Source organism: Protopterus annectens, chromosome 12.part0 (genome assembly GCF_019279795.1).
Source record: "Protopterus annectens isolate FY-2018-M chromosome 12.part0, PAN1.0, whole genome shotgun sequence".
In the NCBI taxonomy this organism is placed as follows: Eukaryota; Metazoa; Chordata; order Ceratodontiformes; family Protopteridae; genus Protopterus; species Protopterus annectens.
This window is the reverse complement of record NC_056746.1, coordinates 371,123,684-371,146,579: the sequence shown is the minus strand read 5'-3', so window position 1 is coordinate 371,146,579 and position 22,896 is coordinate 371,123,684. Positions and strand designations below refer to the sequence as shown.

General features: G+C 41.6%; 1 protein-coding gene across 1 annotated transcript in view; it reads left to right on the top strand.

Moving 5' to 3' along the window:
- GTF3C1 (general transcription factor IIIC subunit 1) overlaps positions 1 to 22,896 on the top strand; it is a gene marked incomplete in the record, with an annotated part of 1,808,906 nt that overhangs the window by 250,979 nt on the left and 1,535,031 nt on the right. The window contains 1 exon segment of the mRNA XM_044089472.1: positions 10,900 to 11,023. Coding sequence (XP_043945407.1) covers positions 10,900 to 11,023 — 124 coding nt within the window.

The following is a 22,896-nucleotide window of genomic DNA, read 5'->3' as shown; positions in this document are numbered from 1 at the left end:
ATGTTGATTTCAGAATGTACAGAAAATAAGGAATTGCAGGAATTATTGCATGCAGCTGAGCAAGTTGGAAAGCATACTTTGCAATGTGGTTTTGATTCTTTAGAGGCCTCCTGCAGGGCCGCAGTTACTGGATCTGTGATTAGGAGGCATGCCTGGTTAAAGGAACAAAATTTGCCTGATCATGTTAAAGCTAAATTACTAGATGCACCTTTACAGCATGATTCTCTGTTTGGTATTAAGGCAGAAGAGGTTTTAAAGAAAATAGAAGACAAAGCTAAGTATATGCAAACTGTTAAAGATTTCTTAAAAGTGCAGCCACCTAGATTCAGTAGACACTGGCCTACAAAAAATTGGTCCTTTCCTGTGTCAGACAGAGCTCAAAGGGGCAAATCCAGATGCCCTAAGGGTTCTAAGTACCAGGCTCAAGACTCATACAGGTCAAAGCAATGGGGCGCATCCACTTCCAAATCTGGAGGAAATGAAGCGCAAACCTACAGAAAGCAATCCCAATGACTTCCCTCTGCTTACACCAAGCACTTATCTATTGGCAGCACCCATAGGGGGAAAATTAGCACTTTTTATACAAAATTGGCAGTTAATAACCCAGGACAAGTGGGTACTGAACATCGTATCACAGGAATACAGATTCCATTTCCACATTCTGCCAATGAAAAATGGTTGGCCAGACCTGCCAAAAAAACAATGGGCAGAGGCACAGAAACAGGTTACGTCCCTCATGGATATGGGGCCATTCAGATAGTACCAGAACAGGGAAAAAGGACAAGGTTTTTACTCAAGACTGTTCTTGGTACCAAGAAAGGACAAGGCCTGGCGGCCAATACTGGATTTATCGATTTTGAACACATACCTGGACATTCCAAAATTCAAAATGCTCACTTTGCAACAGCTTCTGCCCATGCTGGGCAAGAATGCTTGGCTGGTGACTTTAGACTTAAAAGAGGCATACCTGCATGTCCCAATAAGACAGTCGTGCAGAAGATATCTCAGATTCAAGGCTAGCTTAATGCATTACCAATTCTCTGCACTGCCCTTTGGCTTATCTACTGCACCCAGGGTCTTTACAAAGCGCCTGGCACCAGTAATTGCATTTTGCAGACAAAGAAGTATTCAAATATATTCTTACTTGGATGACTGTCTCATTCAAGCAGAGAACAAGGACACTCTTCTATGACACCTGGCGTTTGTGAAAAAGCTTCTAGCATGCCTAGGGTACACAATAAATGAAAAGAAATCACAACTGGTACCCTCTCAAAAGATAACATTCCTGGGTGCAAGCTTGCATACAACTGCCCAGATGGCTTACCTCATGCCAGACAAACAAAGGCAACTGACTACTTACTTCAGACTGATGGCAACAAAAACCCAGTCTTCTGCAAGACAGATTCTGCAGGCTCTGGGCTTCATGGCATCCTGCATCCTACTAATACCATATGCAAGACTGCATATGAGGAAACTTCAATGGTAACTAAAAAGTTTATGGAGTCAGCATTCACACAGTCTGGAAACAATGATTCCTCTCATTCCCTGCCTGCAACAGGAGTTTCTATGGTAGGCAAAGGCTGTCACCAAAACATATGCGCACCAAATCAAATGCATCTACATATCAACCAGAAAGCGATGCTAGCTGTTCAAAATGCCCTAACAGCATTCAAGGCCTTACTTCATCCAGGACAACTACTGATAAAGACAGATAACACCACAGTCATGTGGTATATAAACAAGCAAGGGGGGACACACTCATACCCCCTTTGCAGATTAGCCATGGCACTGTGGGACACAGCTTTGACCTACCAGATAAATCTTCAAGCTCAATTCCTGCCAGGAAAACAGAACACTCTGGCAGACAATTTAAGCAGAAACCTTATGGATCCTCATGAGTGGAAACTAAATCCACAAGTATTCAGAATGATAACAGAGAAATGGGGGAGCCCCGACATAGATTTATTTGCATCTCCTCAAAATTATCAACTGAAAAGATTTTGTATAAGGACTTATCACAGACAAGCATAGAAAGTGGACGCCCTATCTTTCAGCTGGAAAAAAACTGTCAGTTTACGCCTTTCCTCCTCTGCCTCTTCTACCCAAGGTCCTCCTAAAAGTCAGACAAGAGAAACCAAAGATGATATTAATTGCCCCGGACTGGCCCCGCCAATACTGGTACCCAATCCTGAGGAACTTGTCTCAATTACCCAGCTTGGACCTTGCCTCAAAGACCACAACTACTGTCCCAGCAAAACAATCAGATCCTGCACAGTCAACTATGGACTCTGAACCTGGCAGCATGGCTAATCATGTAATCATATCAATGACACCTCTCAGTAAAGCTGTGATGGATGTCATTTTGGAAGCCAGAAGGCCTAGTACTAGAAAACCTTATGCTGACAAATGAAGAGATTTTGTGCATGGAATCAAGCACAAGGGACTGATACAGCAGAACCACATATTCCTCAGATATTACAATACTTATCTGAGATGCTTGACAAAGGCCTATCTGTCTCCTCAATCAAAATCCATGCCTCTGCCATTTCGGCTCATTACAATACAGAGCCACCAATCTGTTCTCATCCCTTACTAAAGCAGTATCTTAGAGGAGCCAAAAACCTAAGGCCTCCTAGAAGATCACCATTACCTGCATGGGACCTCAATTACGTGTTTGAAAAGCTCACCCTGCCTCCATTTGAACCAGCCACTAACACTGATATAAAGTTTTTATCATGGAAGACAGCCCTGCTACTAGTAATTACTTCAGCAAGAAGGGTTTCAGAGCTACAGGCCCTCATGGCTGTAGAGCCTTTTATCATATTTTACCAAGACAGGGCGTCTCAGAGGACAAATCCTAATTTTATGCCTAAGGTGGTTTCCAGTGTGGCTCTTAACCAAACAATTCATCTGCCAACCTTTTATCCAAATCCGCAGAACAAAGGGGAGAGAATTCTGCATTCCTTGGACCTACACAGACAGCTAAGATTCTACTTGAGCAGGACAAAAGCTCTAAGAAAAACTGAGCAATTACTAGTGTCATATGCTGCAGGGTCAGAAGGAAAGGCTATTTCAAAGCAGACAATTTCAAAGTGGATAAGCCACTGTATCCGTTTCTGCTACTCACACCATGGTAAACGTTATTAGGTCTCATTCCACCAGAGCTGCAGCTACTTCTGCAGCCTTTCTCAGAGGAGTACCAACCAAAGACATTCTAGAAGCTGCTACTTGGAGTTCTGTTTACACCTTTACAAAGCATTACCATTTGCCTCTCTACTCTAAGTCCAGGGCAGGCTTTGCCACTGCAGTGCTGCAGGGCCTTATAGCCGCACCTAATGCAGTTTAGCTCCAGCTTCCCAACCATAGCTTTGGGATTCTATCCAAATGTAATGACTGCAGCAGTGAAACACGAAGAACATAGTACAGTTGTGTACACTTACCATAAATGTAGATGTTCGAGTGTATTCACTGTTGCAGTCCAGGTTAACCTCCTGCCATCCCCCTGTCATTGTACAGTTTTTCTTTCCTTCTCTATCTTCTACAACCTATGTGGTGTATTTGCTTGTAGATGAAGGTAAAGTTTATACTGATGCATGTATGTATATATATATATATATATATATATATATATATATATATATATATATATATATTGATACCTTTTTGGGGGCACCTGACATCGGGGGCAAGAAAAACTAAAGAAAATGGCGTCGGCTGCATGTTTTATACCCCTGACGACCTAACATCATGGAAGAGAAGACAGCATCCGACGCAGGACCCAAGACTTTGGAATTCAGGCCGACTGAGGGCAACCTGCCAGCAGATTACCCAAATGTAATGACTGCAACAGTGAATACACTTGAACATCTACATTTATGATAAGTGTACACAACTGTACTTTAAAGCTACAGTTATGACTAAACCTGTGAGGAGTGGGTGGGTTTGGCTCTTCATGGCCTTTAGGTGTACATTAAGATTATATCTGTTGTGTCCAGTCGGCAGATCTTTATATTAAAGATCCAGCAGAGCTAACTAGGTGCTTTCCACAGTGCGTACATATTCGGTGAGGAAAATAATTTGATAGCTGTGTTGTCTTCAGCACTTCTGCATGTTTTTTTTTAATTTGTAGAAGTTGAAATGTGTGCATGTCCCTTGGAACATGTTAAAGTAGGTAAAAAAAAATCTTGAAAAGTTTCCAGGTTTCTGAAGCTTAAAGGTGATGTGTTCAAAAATGGATTTAGTGTGCAAACCTTAACAACCAACCTAGCCAGTTTAGCTGTGCTGTTTGTCTGCACTTTCATTACGCTGTGCTTCCTTATGCCTTGCATATTGATGTTAAATTGTGTTGTAAATTGATTGAAAAAATGAACTGTATTGAAACTGCTTCATATTCTCTAGTAAAAGGCCTCCTTTCATTTAGGGAATTGGTTTGCTTTTTGACATCTGTATTCTGCCTCACCGTGAAGCAGTGTGTGACAGGTCATTGTGAAAAACCTAGAAAATGTGCCTTATTTTGGCAAATGCTTTTTTTTTTTTTGCTGTTAATACCAGTGGCAGAGCCTTCTGCCTGCATGATGACTGCAGCTAGGTGTGTGGGTTGCTTATCGCCAGTGTTGGTAGCTATGGTTGGGAGCAGCAGCTCAAAAGATTTTTGGATCAACTTCAATTTGTACCCTAAAAATGTTTCTTACATTGCATAAGAGCTTTTTTTCTTTGTTCTGAAACTTGGCTGCTGTGGAGATTCCAATGTACACAACGCAAACTGTCATTCTGTTCCTGTAGATCCCACAGTAGCACTAGAGAGAGAAAGCTGTCTTACCTGGCAGAGTTGCTCAGGTCAGAGCAGAGATGAGACAAATTTATGAGGTTGCAAGACCTGATGTAAAGTTTGAAGATGACATTTATGCTAGATGCCAAAAAAATGTAGACACTGCACAAAGCATTCATGAAGTAAGCTAAATTTGGAAAAAGTGTCTGAAATTTTACCAGCAAAATGAAGATGCCTCTCCAAAACTAGTTATAGGGTTCATAGGTTCATACTAGGCTATCTGCCCTGTGGCAATTATAAGCCTAGCCCGATTCTGTATGGCTTACGCCACCCCTTGATTTGAGTATACTGTGCCCTTTTTAAGGTTTAGTTTACTGTGCCTCTGTCTAATAGTGACACGGGAGTAATCCCTGGGACAAACCTACGATCCCCCATCCACCTATCGATATTCTTCTTGAAGAGATTCAGTGAGGTGCTCTGCCTCACATGAACTGGAATTCTATTCCAGAGCGAAGGGAGCCTCTGGGTTATGCACCTGTCCCTCCAGCAAGTTCTATTTATTTCTGTGCTGAGGTTCAAGTCCCTCGAGCGTGTGGCTCTAAGGGATTTAGATTTACTGAAGTGGAGCATGTCCATTAATTCTGGATTTGACATAGCTTTGTATGTCAGGCATAGATCGCCTCAAACTAGGCGGTATGCAACTGAGTAGAGCTGGAGTTTTTTTATCCGAGCAGCATATGGCATCTGTTTGAGACCCTTGATCCTCTTGGTGAGATACTTTTGGGGTCTTTCTAATTGCTGCAGGTGTCGGGTAAGGTACATCCCAAAAGGGGCATTGTATGCTATGATGGGCCTGATGAGGAATGAATAAAGGGGCACGATTACCTCTTTTGATCTAGATGTGAAACCCTTCGTGATGAGGTGGGCTATGTAGAAGGTCTTTCTAACCACTTTGGCAATGTGGTTTTCAAAGGAGAGATTGCTATCAACTTGGGTCCCCAGGTCCCTAATAACTTTCTCTGTACTTAATGGGTTTCCGCCTATGTGGTAATTTGTGGGCACATTGTTTTTGCCAAAGGGTATGACTATACATTTTTTGGCATTTAGCTTTAAACCATGGCACTGGCACCAGTTATCTGTCTCTGTGATCCTTTTTGAAGGATGTTTGTGTCAGCTGGAGAGTTGATTATGGCGCCCAGTTTGCAGTCATCTGCGAACTTGGTGAGCCATAGTCCTCCCACGTTTGCCTGTACCTCGGAAAAGTATATACCGAACAAGAGTGGTCCCAGGACAGAACCCTGTGGGACGCCACTTGTGACCGGTTTCGAGTCTGATATGGCTCCAGCAACTCTCACTCTGTGGATTCTGTCTTTGAGCCAATTTGCGACCCATCTTTTGACATAGGGGGTTATATTTAAGCTGGATAGCTTATCTATGATGCCCGAGTGGGGTATTGTGTCAAATGCCTTTGCAAGGTCCAGATAGGCTGTGTGGACTACCTTCCCTTCATCTATGGCTTTGGTGACTGTTTCGAAGAAGTCAGCCAGGTTCAGAAGGCAGGATCTGCCCTTGACAAAGCCGAACTGGGTAGGATCTAATGTCTGTAGGTCCCCAATGTCTTTGTTTATGAGCTCCATGATGATCCTCTCCATAGCCTTGCAGACTAAGCTAGTCAGGCTTATGGGGGCGATAGTTTCCAGGGTCCGTAGAGGCTCCACCTTTGTGGAGTGGGACCACTGTTGCTGTACGCCATTCTGTGGGCACATATCCTGTAGTGAGGCTGAGATTGTATAGCTGTTTTATTTGAGGGATTAGTTCCTCTTGGAGTTCATGTAGGACGCAACCTGGGACGCCATCTGGTCCCATGGAAGCAGTGTTTTTTGCTTTGGAGAGGGCAGCCTTTACCTGAGCATCAGAGATGTTTGGGAGGCAGCCTTATGCCGGGATAGATACTTGCTCTTTTGGGGGGGGGGGGGTGGAGAAGTTTGCACTGAACCTGTCTGCCAGGATATTGGCGATGTCTGTAGGTTCAGTGTATTTTTTGTCGTTTAGAATCAACTCAGAACAAGTCTGGGAGTTGCATCCCAGGTTTCTAACATAACTGAAAAAAGTCTTATGATTGTCTTTGGTGTCCTGTGCAATTTTTCTCTCGAATCTGGCCTTGGAGGATTTTATGAGGGATCGTAATTTTTTGCTAGTACTGATCAGAGATGCCTTCCCTATTAGGGATTTTGCTCTATCATGTAGTAGCTTCCGCCTTCTGTTGTACAGTTTATTTATGGCAGGGGTCCACCAGACTGGACGCCTGCCTTTGGATGATTGGGTCTTGGTTTTGTTTGGGATAGCATGATCCATGCATTCCTGGAGATGTCCGTAGAATGCGTTTATATAGGATTCTGCAGTTTGGGCCGTAGTTTCCACTGGCCCTGGGGCCTTGAAGGATTCCACTTTGGTTTTGAGAAGTGAGAAGTTCGCTTTTGAGAAGTTTTTCACTGTGGTTTTCTGGGCTGGGGTGGGGTTGGGATGTGGACATCCAGTGAAATTAATTTATGGTCTGATCTTACCAATGAGGGATATACTTCTGGTGTGGAGCATAGAGTCCCCATGTTGGTAATGATCAGGTCTAGTATGTTGTCCCCTCTTGTGGGAGTGGTGACTAGTTGTTCCATAGCATTTGAGTTTATAATTTCCAGGAACCTTTGGGCTAAGGTGCTGGGGCTTGAGTAGTGCTCCCAGTCAATGTTTGGGTAGTTGAAGTCGACCAATATAATGGTGTTTGGAGAGATCTTCATGTTCTCCAATGTTTTCAGGAAAGCCGAGTGGGATTTCTGACTTTGAGAGAGTGGTCTGTAGGATCCTATAAACTGAAAAGCAGTCTTGCCCACTGTTAGTTGCACATGGATGGTCTCCGATACTTCGTGCAATGCCACTAACCTGGAGGAGTTGGATATCCTTGATAAATATGGAAACTCCCCCTCCTTTTGTGGTTCGGTCCGGGTTTTGGGGCCGAAAAACATGATATGAGGTATAGCCTGGTAGTGCTGGGGTGCTCTCTGGAGCCTTGAACCAGGTTTTTGTCACTGCACAGATATCGATGTTCTCCATACTGAGGCGAGCTTCGAGTGCGTGCATCTTGAGGTTAAGACTTCCGGCGTTTAGCAGCATTACCCTTAGTTTCTTGTTCCTTGTGCTGTCTATGGGGGTGGGTTTGACTTTTGAGCCTTGCCTAAAAAAGGCACTATGGGGGTGGCAAGAGCCTTTGCCAATATCCGAAAGCCCAGTGGTGACAGGTGCAAGCCGTCCCTAGCGAAGCAACGTGGCTTGTCGAGCATGTCATCCCAGGCTGACAGACACTGGATCCTCTTTGAATGACACCAAAATTGTAGCCAATTGTTAAAATCGATCATTTTGTCTTTGTACTGTGGCATCATTTTAGGTGAGGGTAAGATGCTGCTCAAGGTCAGGGTCATACCAGCTTGGGCTACATGATCAGAGAGCTCCTCTGTCTCTCTTCATGTAGTCCAGGGAGGTACGTCTCCGGTCATTCACACCAGCATGTACAATGACTGAGTCATATTTGTATTTGCTTTGGAGTGACCTGAGTGCTTGCGTTATGTGGCGGATCCTAGCACCCGACAGGCAGCTCACCGTGACCTTCTCTTTATTCAGCCTGGTGACCGGGACGTCAGTGTGTCTGACAATAGAGTCACCTATTACAAGAGTATCAGGTGTGTTATTCAGCCTTAAGGGCTGTGGCTGCTTGGCACACTGACTTTGTGGATTATGTATTGTGCGTGTTTTGTTTTGAGGTAGCGTTTGCTTGGATGTCTGCTTTGGAGGTCTCTGTTGCTTAGGTAGATTTTTATTTAGAGCCTCCGAGTATGTTTTTGTGTATTTATGTGTTTGGTTCGCTGATGTGGTGGGACTATGTGATACTGGAATTGTGTTGTGTGAGGTTACCTTCTCCTCCTGACTGGTTACACCAGTTTTATTTATATTAAATAATTTATCAGTTGGAAAGCTATTTAAAGGAAGGACTCAAGACTAACATTTCATGTTGATAGAAAAAGCAGTAAAAATTCTCACGTCTGCTTGCACAACAAAAGTATACAGAGGGGTTCACAGAATACTAGCAGGAGAAATTCCTTAACAGTTGATAATGCAGTGTTTACTTCGTCACTTCTCCTTTTTTTCAGAGCTGTATTTGTTGATGTGTGTGGTGGACACATGCTTCCCATCCCAGGTTTAAACGTCCATTGGCAGATGCTGTTAAGACTGCTGAATGTGTATGCGAAGAGACTGCATCTTGAAATGAGCAGCATAAAAATTTAATCTAGTCTGAGAAAAATATCTACATCCTCAGGGCCAGAGCATAAAGAAAACAAAATATCAGTCTAATGTCTAATCAAGCAAAAAACTTCATTGGTATTAAGTGTGAACGCTTCAAAGTTGCATTTAGAATAAAAATGGTGATGGGAAGTGTTTCATTTTTAACTGTGCGTCTGGTTCTTTAATCTGTTTGTCCCTCTTTCTCTCTGTCTCTGAGAACTAATGCATCCAAGTGTGACAGGTGGGCTGGATAGTAGAAATGAAGAAGTTCTTTTGCTGGAAAACTTCATTTGGGACTTATTTTGAATGCTAGAGTGTGTAATTTACAGGGAAGGGTTAAAACTTGCATTGCTGTTTTACAATTTATATGCATTGTATACTGGTTTCCTGATTTGTCTCTTTATCAGTATGTACTGGTCTTTCACCTTTTTGCTGTTTCTCACCTGCTGGTAGACTTTATGTATTTTGTCAGGTGTGGAGCTGAGTTTTAATATTGGTTCTGCTCATTTATTTTCGTACACCTGCTTTATTGTATTCCGAATCTCTGTTTCCTTGGGGTATTTGAGGTATTTAATCTTGGGCGTTATGAGCAGATTACACGGCTCATTCCCTTCCAGTATTTGCAGCATCTGGTACCATTCATAGTCTTTTTTTTTTGTTTGTTTGTTTTTTGCTAGTCTCATTGGCATGCTTTTAATACATGTTACGTCATCATTAATATAGTGTTATATGGAAGACAGTGCCTCCAATTAAACATACTATGATTTTTTTTCTGCCTGTGTCACAGTCTGTTTAGATTTAACAACTCAAGCCTCATTTGAGAGGCACCTGGCTCTATGGCATTGAGGGGAAGGGGGTTCTAATTGCAACTCTGGCGTCCGGGGTTTGATTAGTGACTCTGGCACTGGAGGACTGAGGCATGGAGAAAAGGGTTGAGGCCTGCATCTCTCTCCCTGAGGGAGGAGAGGGTTGCTACTGCTTATGGAGCAAATAGGAAAGTGTTATTTTTGTGCTGGAGATCAGGAAACTGCTTCCCATCCTTCAGGGAAGGGGTAAATGGCCGCTTGCTGGCAGCAACCCTCATAGAAGTGACTGATCAGAGCAAGATGGCCCATTGCACAGCACTCATCAGCTGCTTAGGCAGGCACAAATACAAGAACTGAGTGCTAAAAGATAAATCCCCAAACCACCCCTGATGGCTGTCTGAATGGTGGCCTTTCTACAGTTGACTGTTGTCCAAGTGATGGGGAAAAAATGGGTTGATTGGTGTGGAGGGGCCTGATGATCAATGGACAGTGGGGCAAAAAGTACAAAAAGCCTTGCTTCAGAGGTACAGGTACAGTTTTCAAAGTTGTTTGTTGTGTAGTCAGTGATGAAGATGTTTTGATGAAAGTTTGACTGCGAGTTATTTGTTAGACCTAGTGTCTTTCGGCTTTTCCTGGTTAGGGGTAGCCACAGCGGAACTCCGGTCATTTCAGAGACTTCCACTCGATTGTCTGATTGACACAACTGCTCATATCCTTAGGGCGAGCAAGCTGGTGTCAGCTGCTCATCCTTCCTGTCCTGCACAGCTTTTTCCATTGCCCAAGCTGCTACTCCAAATCAGATAATTGGGGATGCCATAATCAGGGTTTTATCCCTCAACACCACAAATTCAAATCACTAGGTTATCAACTCTGTTAATTTCAGTGCTATTTTAATGTACTCATTAATAACCTGGATTAAGCTGAGTGGGAACTTAGATGAAAGGTAAAAAAAAATATCATTCTGTATTAAATTTGTTTTAATATTTCTTTGCCTAGGGCCTCTGTGAAAGGACATTCAAGAGACTTTATCAGTATATGATAGCTGCTGGGACAGGAAAAGTGGTAACACTCCCTCTTCATGAAATAAACCGGGAAGGAAGGCCATGCAAGACTAAAAAAGGTAAGTTTATATTCTTGATCTTTGTAGCAAATTTCATAGTTCTTAATCTGTTTGAAATCCCATTAAAAGACCTAGCTGTATGAGCTAATGCTTAAAACTAGTAGCTCATTGTTACAAAGCATAAATCCAGAATATGTGTGTGTGTGTACACTAAAATTGATGCTCTGCACAGTAGCATAGAGTATTTTAAAATGCTGTGAGCCATTTCCAAAACAAAATGGCAATGGATATAGTAAAAGGGGAACATTGTTTTTTGCTAAGGGAAGTAACAGAATGTTGTATTGGAAGGATTAAGGATTTTTTTTGCTCTGTATAGCAGACTTTTCTTTATTGCATGATACAACTCTTAATGTTAATCAGTAGATGTTGTTGTAGCAGCCGTAATACATTTGAATGAGAGTTAGCTGCACATGCTTAGCCTGATCCTTTTTGCAGTAGATCACTGGATTCCATGAGCTACATTTTAAGGCTTGTATGGAACTTGCTTAGTAGCTACTCTTCCTGCATGTAATTGGCTTATTTCCTTCTATGAGCAAGGGCTAGACATCTCCAGACTGGACCAGTGCCCTAAGGCCTTTGCATTTCCTGTCAGAGGGGCATTATCAACTCATTCATTCTCCACAAAGGTAAGCCCCTGCCCATCCCACCCTAACACCTTGTAAACTCATCTTGGCTGCCGGGTCTGGGAGAGACATGCATGTCCCAACACCTTAGCTTCTTCAGTTCATTGGTGCTTGCGCTGCTTCATCAGCGTGGATTTGGGGATGCAGTCGTTTGGAATGGATTTATATTCTAGAAGATGGTATACAAATCCAAAAATCTTGACCATTCCTTTGCGAGTTGTTCTTGCTAAGAAAGTCTGGCTATAAAAGAAAAAACATTGCATGGTTACAGTCGGTTCTTTTTGCTGCCGAATCCTACCTGTTAATCCAGGGTCTTTTGCTACTTTGCAGTTCTTTGCTGATTACATCCTTTGGAATTGGAATTTACAATTTTCTTTTTCTTCACTTTTTTTCTGAATCGTGCCAGTATTTGTAATTTTAACATACTGATTATGGCCCCCTTTCTATCCCCCAAAAAAGTGCTTTGTAACTATCAGATCCCTTCTGCTGACTGTCATAAGTGTCAGATGTTCATCGTGTTTCACTGTTGCAGTCATTACTCTTGGGTTATCCTGCTGGCAGGCTACCCGCAGTCGGCCTAAATTCCAAAGTCCTGGTCTGGAGTCGGTTGCTGTCGCCTCTTCCCTGATGTCAGTGCGCCAGGGGTATAAAAGATGTAGCCGACGCCATTTTCTTCAGTCTTTCTTGTCGCGCGGTGCCCGAAGCAAAAGCAGTTAGCAAGTGCCGGTCGGCCGACTCCTGAGATTTTCAAATCTGAATTTCAGAACCGAAGTCTTCATTAAAGCTAAGTACCCCGTTGGGGAAACTTTTTTTCTTGCTCCAGACCGATGTCAGAAAAAGTTAACAATTGTATTTCTTGTGGGAAGCAAATACCTCATAAGGATTTTCACTCTTACTGTATTCCTTGCCTAGGCCCCGACCACAACGTTGCTAGCTGTCGGTTTTGTGCTAGATTTAACCAACACACTATTAAGCGTCGGTTCAATTTTGCATTTCATTACTTTGGTCAAAGGTTTAATTATATAATGCCATCGGAACAGCCGATGACCGGAGTTTGCAAAAAACGCAAGGACAAGGAAAAGGATAGGCATCCGAGGTCCAAAACCGATGATGAGGCCTCCACTAGGCCAGTCACCGGTTCGCTGGCTCTCAGTGAGGCACTTTCGCAGCCCCTGGCACCCGCAACCTTAGAGTCACAGGCCGCTTCCAACTCGCACGTGGAGCCGACTGGGCCTCTGGATACTCAAGGTATTGGACACTCGGAAATCATTCCCTCAGATGGGTCCGGAGCCGCTGAGCAGGCATCAGCTTCTGAGGGTGTCTTCAGACCTACACAGTTGTATATTAAACCATCTTCATCTTCAAAGACTAAAGCAGCTCTAAAGGCAAAGAAACAAGTACAGCATTCTCCTACTCAGACTACAATGCCTAAAAAACAGATGCTTAAAATGGCTGAAGACCTAATTACTTTGATCAGGGGTTCCCATCCCCCCCCCGATAGGAGGCCTAGGCAAGAGACAGAATATGATTCTTCTGATCAGGTTTCTATTTCCTCTGATTCCTCTTCTGAACAGGATTATTCTATTCCTCCTTATGAGGATTCTGATGCTGAAGAATCCATTCCTTCAGCCTCTCCTCCTGAGGATTATTCTTTTGGGGAAACACTGCATACCATGAGGGAGCATTTACACTGGGAAAGCCAAGATTACTCAGAATCTAAGAAAAGACTCAGAGACTTTCTGCTATTACCTCAGTACAGACTCCTTGTTATTCCACCTGTTCTAGACATTGTAGATGTATTTTCCGAGTCCGACCTGTCACCAGACTCTTTACCTCCTGCACCTGCTAAGCCTGACAGATATTACAGGGTCCCAGATTCTCATAAATTCCTATATAAAAACCCTGCTGCTGACCCAGAAACTATATCTCAGGGTCCCAAAGGGGTCAAAGCTTCCACTGCAAAAAACTCTGTCCCCTCTGATAGGGATTCTAGGGCTCTGGAGAGATGGGGGAAAAAAGTTTACACTTCTGCTACCTTGGCTGTAAGGGCTTTAAATTGTCAGTTTCATATGCTTAAATATCAGCAGTACTTAATGTCACTGCTTAAACAGAAAATGTTGACAAATTCTGAATGTTCAGAGAACAAGGAAATGCAGGATTTATTGCATGCAGCTGAGCAAGTGGGAAAGCATACTTTGCAATGTGGTTATGATTCACTGGAGGCCTCTTGCAGGGCAGCTGTTACAGGTTCTGTTATTAGAAGGCATGCTTGGTTAAAGGAACAGAATCTACTTGATCATGTTAAAGCAAAATTATTAGATGCCCCATTACAACATGATACTTTGTGTGGTGCAAAAGCAGAAGAGGTGTTGAAAATGGAGGATAAAGCGAAATCCATGCAGACAGTTAAGGATTTTTTTACAGGTACAGCCACCCAGATTTAGCAGGAACTGGCCTTCCAAAAATTGATCCTTTCCAGTGTCAGACAGGCCACAAAGAGGCAGATACAGATGTCCCAGAGGCAGATCTCAGCCCCAAGGCTCATGCAGGCCTAAACAATGGGGTGCTCCTACCTCCAAAAGTGGAGAAGACAAATCACAACCGTACAGGAAACAGTCCCAGTGACTTTCCTCTGCCAGATCCAAGCACTTTTCTTTTGGCAGCCCCTTCAGGGGGAAAACTAGCACTTTTTTCACCAAATTGGCAAAAGATTACCCAAGACAAATGGGTCTTGAACATAGTGTCCCAGGGCTACAGGTTCCATTTTCACACCCTACCAAGGGCAAAAGGTATGCCAGACCTGCCACACAATCAATGGGCAGAGGCACAAAAGCAAATTACAGCCCTCATGGACATGGGGCCATTCAACAAGTACCACAAGAAGAGCAGGGGCATGGATTTTACTCGAGATTTTCTTGGTGCCCAGAAAGGACAAAACCTGGAGACCAATACTGGACCTGTCTATACTAAACACTTTTCTGGAGGTTCCAAAATTCAAGATGTTGACTCTGCAGCAGCTACTGCCCATGCTGGGTAGGAAGGCTTGGCTCGTAACTTTGGACCTAAAAGAGGCATACCTGCATGTCCCAATCAGACAGTCTTGCAGAAGATACCTTAGATTCATAGCTGGCTCAATGCACTACCAATTCTCTGCACTGCCCTTTGGCTTATCTACTGCGCCCAGGGTCTTCACAAAATGCCTGGCACCAGTAATTGCGTTTTGCAGACAAAGAGGAATTCAGATATATCCCTACTTGGATGACTGCCTTATTCAAGCAGAGAACAAAGACATTCTTCTAAAGCATCTAGCGTTTGTAAAAAGATGACTAATTTGCCTAGGGTACACAGTAAACAAAAAGAAATCAAAACTAGTACCCTCTCAAGAGATAATACTCCTGAGTGCAAGCTTAAATACAACTGCCCAGATGGCGTACCTCATGGCAGACAAACAAAGGCAACTGACTTCTTACTTCCAAAAGTTGGCAACAAAGACCCAGTTATCTGCAAGGAAAATCCTGCAGGCCTTGGGCTTCATGGCATCCTGCATTCTACTAATTCCATATGCCAGACTGCATATGAGGAAACTACAATGGTATCTAAAAAGTGTTTGGACTCAGCATTGCCACAGCCTGGAGACAGTAATTACCCTTATTCCCTGCCTGCAACAGGAGTTTCGATGGTGGGCACAGGCCTGTCCCCACAACAAGGGTCTGCCATTCACTTTACCCACAGCCAGACAGACACTGACAGCGGATGCATCAGATTATGCCTGGGGGGCCCATATGGCAGGAAAATGTATTCAGGGCACATGGCCTGCAAACCAGATGCATCTTCATATCAATCAAAAAGAGATGCTAGCTGTTCAGAATGCCCTGACAGCTTTCAAGGACCTACTTCATCCAGGACAGTTACTGATAAAGACAGACAGTACTACGGTCATGTGGTACATAAACAAGCATGGAGGCACACATTCCTACCCCCTCTGAAGACAAGCAATGACCTTGTGGGACATAGCATTAATTTACCAAGTTCACCTGCAAGCACAATTCCTGCCAGGAAAAACAAATACTCTGGCAGACGAACGAAGCAGAAACCTCATGGATCCCCACGAGTGGAAACTGGATCCACAAGTCTTCAGCATGATAACAAGGAAATGGGGATGCCCAGACATGGATCTATTTGCCTCCCCTCACAACTGCCAATTACAGAGATTTTGCACAAGGATATATCACAAACAAGCATGGAGAGTGGACGTCCTATCCTTCAGCTGGAAAAAACCTAACAGTATATGCCTTTCCTCTACTGCCTCTCCTCCCCAAGGCACTCGTAAAGGGCAGACAAGAGAAGCCAAAAATGATGCTGATTGCACCAGGCTGGCCACGCTAGCACTGGTACCCAGTCCTAAAGTGCTTGTCTCAAGGCCCAGCATGGATATTGCCTCAAACTTCCCACTGGCTGACCCAACAAAACAATCAGATCCTGCACAGTCAACTCAGGACCTTAAATCTGGCAGCATGGTGGAAGGCCAGTCGGGAGGTACAAATATAAGGGCTGGTATGTATACATGCAATTCATGTAGATATTGCAGATTTGTCAAAACGGGGCTTCAGTTTTCTATCCGGAACAACATCTATACAGTAAAAGGAAGATATAACTGTAAAAGTTCTCATGTTGTGTATGTGGCGGTATGTCTTTCCTGTCCGTGTTTCTATGTGGGGAAAACGGACAGGAAACTGTGCCAACGCATATATGAACATGATTATGCTATAAAAAAGAACAAGGAAGAAAATGCCCTAGCTAAACACATTCAAGAGCATCCTGAGCATGGATTTGGCTTTATGGCTATTGATCATATAAATACCAGACTTGGAAAAGGGAAGGATTCATTATTACTAGAAAGGAAGGAATTGCTTTGGCAATTGAGACTCAGAGCATTTGCTTCTCCAGGTCTCAATGGCATGTTGTCCATTTCATGCATTTTAAAGTTAAAGAGCCTGGAGAGGTAGTTAAATTCAATATGGGGTATTTTAATGAGTTTATATTTATGCATGTTTACATGAATAAAATTTTATATAAATTTTACATAAATGTTATATAATTTTTATAAAAAATTTTTTAGATGTTGAACCTCATCACACTTCGTAAATAGGAGAGTCACATATAAAAACGGAGCAGTGAATTTTATGCAGTTTGGGAATTTGTATTTGCTGCATCAGGTTTTTAGTTAGAATATGTACATTTATAATTATAATGTTCATATTTGACTTCATTATAATATCATTTTTTATATATATATATTCTTTTATTATTGTATTTTTAATTCCATTTATCTAATTTTTAAGTGGAATTATATTATTGTATGAATACTTGAGTGTGATGATCATAGCGATGGAAAGAGGGTGTGCTATCCCTTAAGTCAATTTGAGGAAGTGATGTCATTACTCAGAGTTTTTAAAGCCAAGAGTACTGTTGAAACTTTTTTTGGATACATTGTTTCTGAAGAAGTTAGTCTGTGGACTGACGCAAAGCTATATTTTTAAGGCTTAAATAAAGCAGTTTTGCCAGAGTTTTTCCAGTTTTCCAGTTTTCAACTTTCAGTTTTTCGCTTATTGGATTTATCTGCTTGTATAGCTGCTTACTTTGGGTGTACTCCAGCTGAGTTTGCTGTTGGATTTCCTTTGGGAGTTTACAGGCCGTTGGTTTCCTTTGTGTGGTTCCTGAAGTTTGTTTCGTGTTTTTACTTGAGTTGAGCATGGTGGATAATGTAGCCATTCAGAACACTCCTCTTTCAAAAGCTGTTATGGATGTTATCTTGGAGGCCAGGAGGCCCAGTACCCGAAAATCTTATGCAGAAAAATGGAAGAGATTCTATGCTTGGAACCAGGAACAAGGCATTGACATGTATGTACCAAACATTCCTCAGACTTTACAATACCTAACTGAGATGCTGGTCAAAGGCCTTTCCTTTTCATCAATTAAGATTCATGCCTCTGCCATTTCAGCCCATTACAATACGGAACCTCCTATCTTTTCTCATCCTTTAATAAGGCAGTACCTCAGAGGGGCCAAAAACATAAGACCTCCAAGGAGAGCACCAATACCTGCAAGGGACCTCAATTATGTCTTGGAAAAACTCACACTGCCTCCCTTTGAGCCAGCTTCAACAGCTGATATAAAATTCTTATCCTGGAAAACAGCTCTGCTCCTAGCAATAACCTCTGCAAGATGAGTCTCGGAGTTACAAGCATTCATGGCTGTGGAACCTTTTATCATTTTTCATCCAGACAGGGTTTCACTGAGAACAAACCCAGCATGTATGCCTAAGGTGGTGTCCAGTGTTGCCCTCAACCAAACCATTCACTTGCCTACCTTTTATCCAAACCCACAGAACAAGGGTGAGAAAATTCTGCATTCTTTGGACATACACAGGCAGCTATACTTCTACCTGGACAGAACTAAAGCTTTCAGAAAGACTGAGCAACTTTTAGTGTCATATGCTGCAGGATCACAAGGAAAAGCCATCTCAAAACAGACTATTTCTAAATTGATAGCTCATTGCATCCGTTTCTGCTATTCTCAGCATGGCAAATCAGTGCCTAAGGGCATTAGGCCTCTTTCTACCAGAAGAGCAGCCACTTCAGCAGCCTTCCTCAGAGGAGTACCAACCAAAGACATCTTAGAGGCTGCAACTTGGAGTTCAGTGCACACTTTTACAAAGCACTACCACTTACCTCTTTACTCTAAATCCAGAGCAGGCTTTGCCACTTCAGTGCTGCAGGGCGTCATAGCCTCTCCTAATCCTATTTAGCTCAGCCACCCATTCTCAGCTTTGGGATTCAACCGAAGAGTAATGACTGCAACAGTGAAACACGAAGAACATAGTACAGTTGTGTCCCTACCATAAAGGTAGATGTTCAAGTGTATTCACTGATGCAGTCCAGGTTACCCTCCCTCCGTCCCCCTTTCTTTTGCTGGGGTTTATCTGTACTTCTCTATTCTATACAACCTATGTGGTGTATTTGCTTGTAGATGAAGAAAATGTTTCTTTACTGCATGTATGTTTATTTGCATAATATATTTAGCCTACCCTTTTGGGGGCACCTAACATCTGTGGCAAGAAAAACTGAAGAAAATGACGTCAGCTGCATCTTTTATACCCTTGGCACACTGACGTCAGGGAAGAGGTGACAGCAACCGATGTTGGACCAGGACTATGCAATTCAGGCCTACTGCGGGTAGCCTGCCAGCAGGATAACCCAAGAGTAATGACTGCAACAGTGAATACACTCGAACATCTACATTTATGGTAGGTACACAACTGTACTTTTTGCTTTTTAAGTACTGTGTGGGCCATTAAAAAAAGGCTAAAAGAGCTACAAATATGAAAGCTTTATCAGGGCTTTAAAAAGACCAGTGACCCTAAATTTTTCTCAGTATGTATCTTTAGCTTGTGCTTTGTTTGTCTATCTCTTGTCCTCCACATTGAAAGAACTTTCAGTGCATTCCCAGACCAGGAATTTGTTTCACTCATAAGAAGTCAGATTTCATCCTCTTTAGCTTTGGGAGCCATTCTCAACACTGGATCTTGTATCTTTCTCCTCAGCAGTTCCTCGTTTGTTCTTATGAGCTGGTTATGCAGCTTGACATCATAACCAGTCACTGAAGTTCCACAAATTCCCAGAGTCCCTCTGTCACTCCAGGATTATTATGGAGCATGTCCTATCTCTGCTTCATTAAGCTGAAACTACTGCTTCTATTGGCCCTAGGTATATATTTTGTTGCATAGTTCAGTGCCTGAATGTAAAGTATTGCTGATGTAGGTCATATAGGTGAAGTGCATGGGCATAGCCATGTGTTAATGAGAAATTATTTGAGAGAGGACTTAAATAAATGGAGGCTACATATACTTCTGATTTGTATTTGGGAATTTAGGATAGAGATCCGTAGTTTGGCTGTGTAGTGTGAGTATAGACTTTCTCCCATACTTTTTTTTTGGTTTATAGATTTCAAGCATGTTTTTGTATTGAGATTGTAGGTGGCAATTTGGGCAATAGTGATGACATACTGAGAAGATAGAAGGGCAGGTAGAGGGATTATCTACAGTGTTTTATGGGTTAGAAGTTGTTGTGTATGGGCCAGTTGATGTGGGACTTCTAACCAGTTGAGAGGATCTAATCCAGAGCAATGAGTACAGCATTGCTCCAGTTATGATTTGAGAGAGATCTGTATGCTATTCAAAATAGGTGAGCCACAGAGAAGGGAGGGCAAAAGAAGAGAGTTAGCTAGAGTGATGCAACTAGGAGGAGTAAGGAATTTTTTTGCTCTGTATAGCAGACCTTGCTTTTGAATTTTTTTTATTCGTTTTTGTATGTGAAGATTTAGTTATTATTTATTGATTGACATTTGATCACCAGGAAAGTTCAGCTGTGTAGGAACCCATTTTCAGCAGAGGCCAGAGAAGAAAAGCTCCAAAGTATTACAAAACATTTTAAGAATAATTTTACAATCTTTAAAAATAATAAATAAAACCAGTACAGTTGTAATAATTATACCAGATTAGACATAATATGAAAACATCGGTTACAAATAAGTACAAGTTATTTGATTTAATCGAGAAATTCTAGTCATTTTATAGAGAAATATAAATGTAAGTTACTATAATACAAACATGAATTGCAATACAAAGTGAGAGAAAAGCAACGTTGTGGTATAATTAGATAGAAAGCCTGGGAAGAGAAATTGATAGAAGTGAGTGAAGAAGACAATAAGGTGATGTAAGGTATGATTATGTATTTGTTCACATTTAGGTAAATAGTTTATCATTGTGCTGCGCAAGAACAGCGCAAGTGTTTGGCTATTCAGAATGGTTTTGAAGGATGGGAGGTAGTCTACTGACCTGATAGACAGAGTCTACGCCAACAACATGTTATGAGTGTACAGACACTACGCAGCAGATTTGATAGGTTTTTAGACAGGCGTTTTTGGTGATTGGTCATTGGATTGTAGTGACTGATTAGGAACATAATTGTGTAGAATGTTATTTACTGCTGGGCAAGCAGATGGATTCTGGATAATTTAATTTTATAGGTGGTAAGAAGCCGTTTATGTGTTAATTGATGGGTTGGTTCTAACCAGTTCAGATTTTTTTAGTGCTGCACATTGGTGGGTTGTGAAAGGGGTATTTACTGCACATTTAGCAACTTTGTTATAACAAGTTTTGATGGTTGTGATGCCTAAAGGTTCTTAAGGAAGGGAGCATAATAAAGAAGTGTGGAGAGGAGATGAGTATTGGCAAGTGTTGCGCTAGATGTGTTGGTGAGAGAGTTTTGCCTCTACATTATAGTATATTTTTTGTCTTCATTGATTTGCTTTTAAGTAGGATTGCAAAGCATTCAGAAGTTTTTAAGGTAGTATGATTTTTTTTTTTTTTTTTTTGCCATTCTCTCCATGATTTTTCTCTATCCTGCATTAGCATTATACTCTTTTTGGGTAGCTAAATTGTATTATTTGTTTTCAGTGTTTTCCTTTTTAGAGGTGCAAAACTATTTTATTCATGAAAGTTGTATTGACTTCATTTACAGCATCACCTAAGGGAAGGATTTTTAGGAAATCTAAATTAATAGATGAAAGCTTAGTATTGAGCATTTTTGGGTTAAACTTGGAAAGGTTGTATGTTTTTATAAACGTGCTGTTTAAGTGGATGTGTGAGATGTCTGGTGGCATAGATTGCAAGATGATCACAGAGTCAGACATTGTACCTGAGGTGGTATATTTGCTAGGGTCTGATACTAGAAGCCAGTCTAATAGGGGATTTGATGTCTTGCTATAATGTGTGGGGCTGTTAATTAGCTCTCTGAAACTAAATAAGTTCACACTAGATGCAGGGGGTTTAGAGTTTATTTCCATCCAACTGACATTCACATCACCTTGTAGTAGTATTTATTATAGAATGGTTATGGATACTCATTGTAGGGTATCTTCCAATGTAGCTGTGTTGTGGGCTGTATAGATATATATATATATATATATATATATATATATATATATATATATATATATATATAAAAATACTACATATTTAGCCAGTGAAAAGTTGCACCACGATATCTGTATTCAATAAGTTTAATAAAAGAACTCTGGCGCCTCAGCACAAACCAGCCTTCAAGGAGTAACAAAAAAAAAGTGTATAAAGAAGCCCTGTATATTTAAAAGTTTAATGCATTGTCTCCAGGAGGTTTGAACAATGAATGTAACTGGAGGGTTTTTCTTTAAAAGTCTTTTTAAATAAGTGATTGTGTAATTGTATAATTAAGTATAATTGTATGTAATATATATATATAGAAGTGCTATGTGGTGATTATTTTGTTACTCCTTGAAGGCTAGTTTGTGTTGAGGCACCAGAGTTCTTTTATTAAACTTATTGACTACAGACATCGTGGTGCGACTTTTCACTGGCTGAGTAGTCTGGCTTTGTATTTTTTGCATTCTCGTTGTTCTGCACACTATATATTTGTTTACAATTGTATAAATCTGGGAACGTTCTGAATTGAATTTTGGTATTGGTTTGTTGCAAGGGGAAATGTGGTAGTTAGGAAATATTAAAGCAATATAATCACCTTTCCTCTTAATAGGGTGTAATTTTGGAGTTCTTTATTCTGGGTTTAAGCCATGTTTCAGTTACACTGAGACTATAAGGCTTATTTTGGGCAATCCAGGCATGCAGTTCAGCATTTTTATTTCTTATGCGTCGTACGTTTATGGCAGCAAAAATTAGATTACCAGGGTTGGGGTTGACCATTGCAGGATTAGAGCAATGTGTGTGTGTGGAGGAGAATTGTTTTGATGTTCATTTTGATAGGTGGGCCAGGATTAAAGTGAATGTATCCTCCTAAAAAGGATTTTAGTATATTGGGGAATTATTGATACTTGTTTTATGTGAGTAATTTTCTACTTAATTTTGCTTTGGTTTCAGTTGAAATGGAGTTAATCAGTTTTTATTTGGAGTAAAGGTGAGGGGCGTCATTAAATAGGTTTGGTGCAATGTATGGAGAGTGTAGGAAGGAAGTATGAATAGGTGGTTGTAATAGAGTTATATGTTGAGAGCTATATGGTAGGATGAAATATGACCCAGTAGGAGAAGATTATAGCATAGGCTGAGTAGTAGTGTGATTAAAGGGACCTGTATGTTATAGTTGGCAGGTAATGGGGAAGTAGGGCCAAGAAGGAAAAAAGTTGCAGGGTAGAAGGATA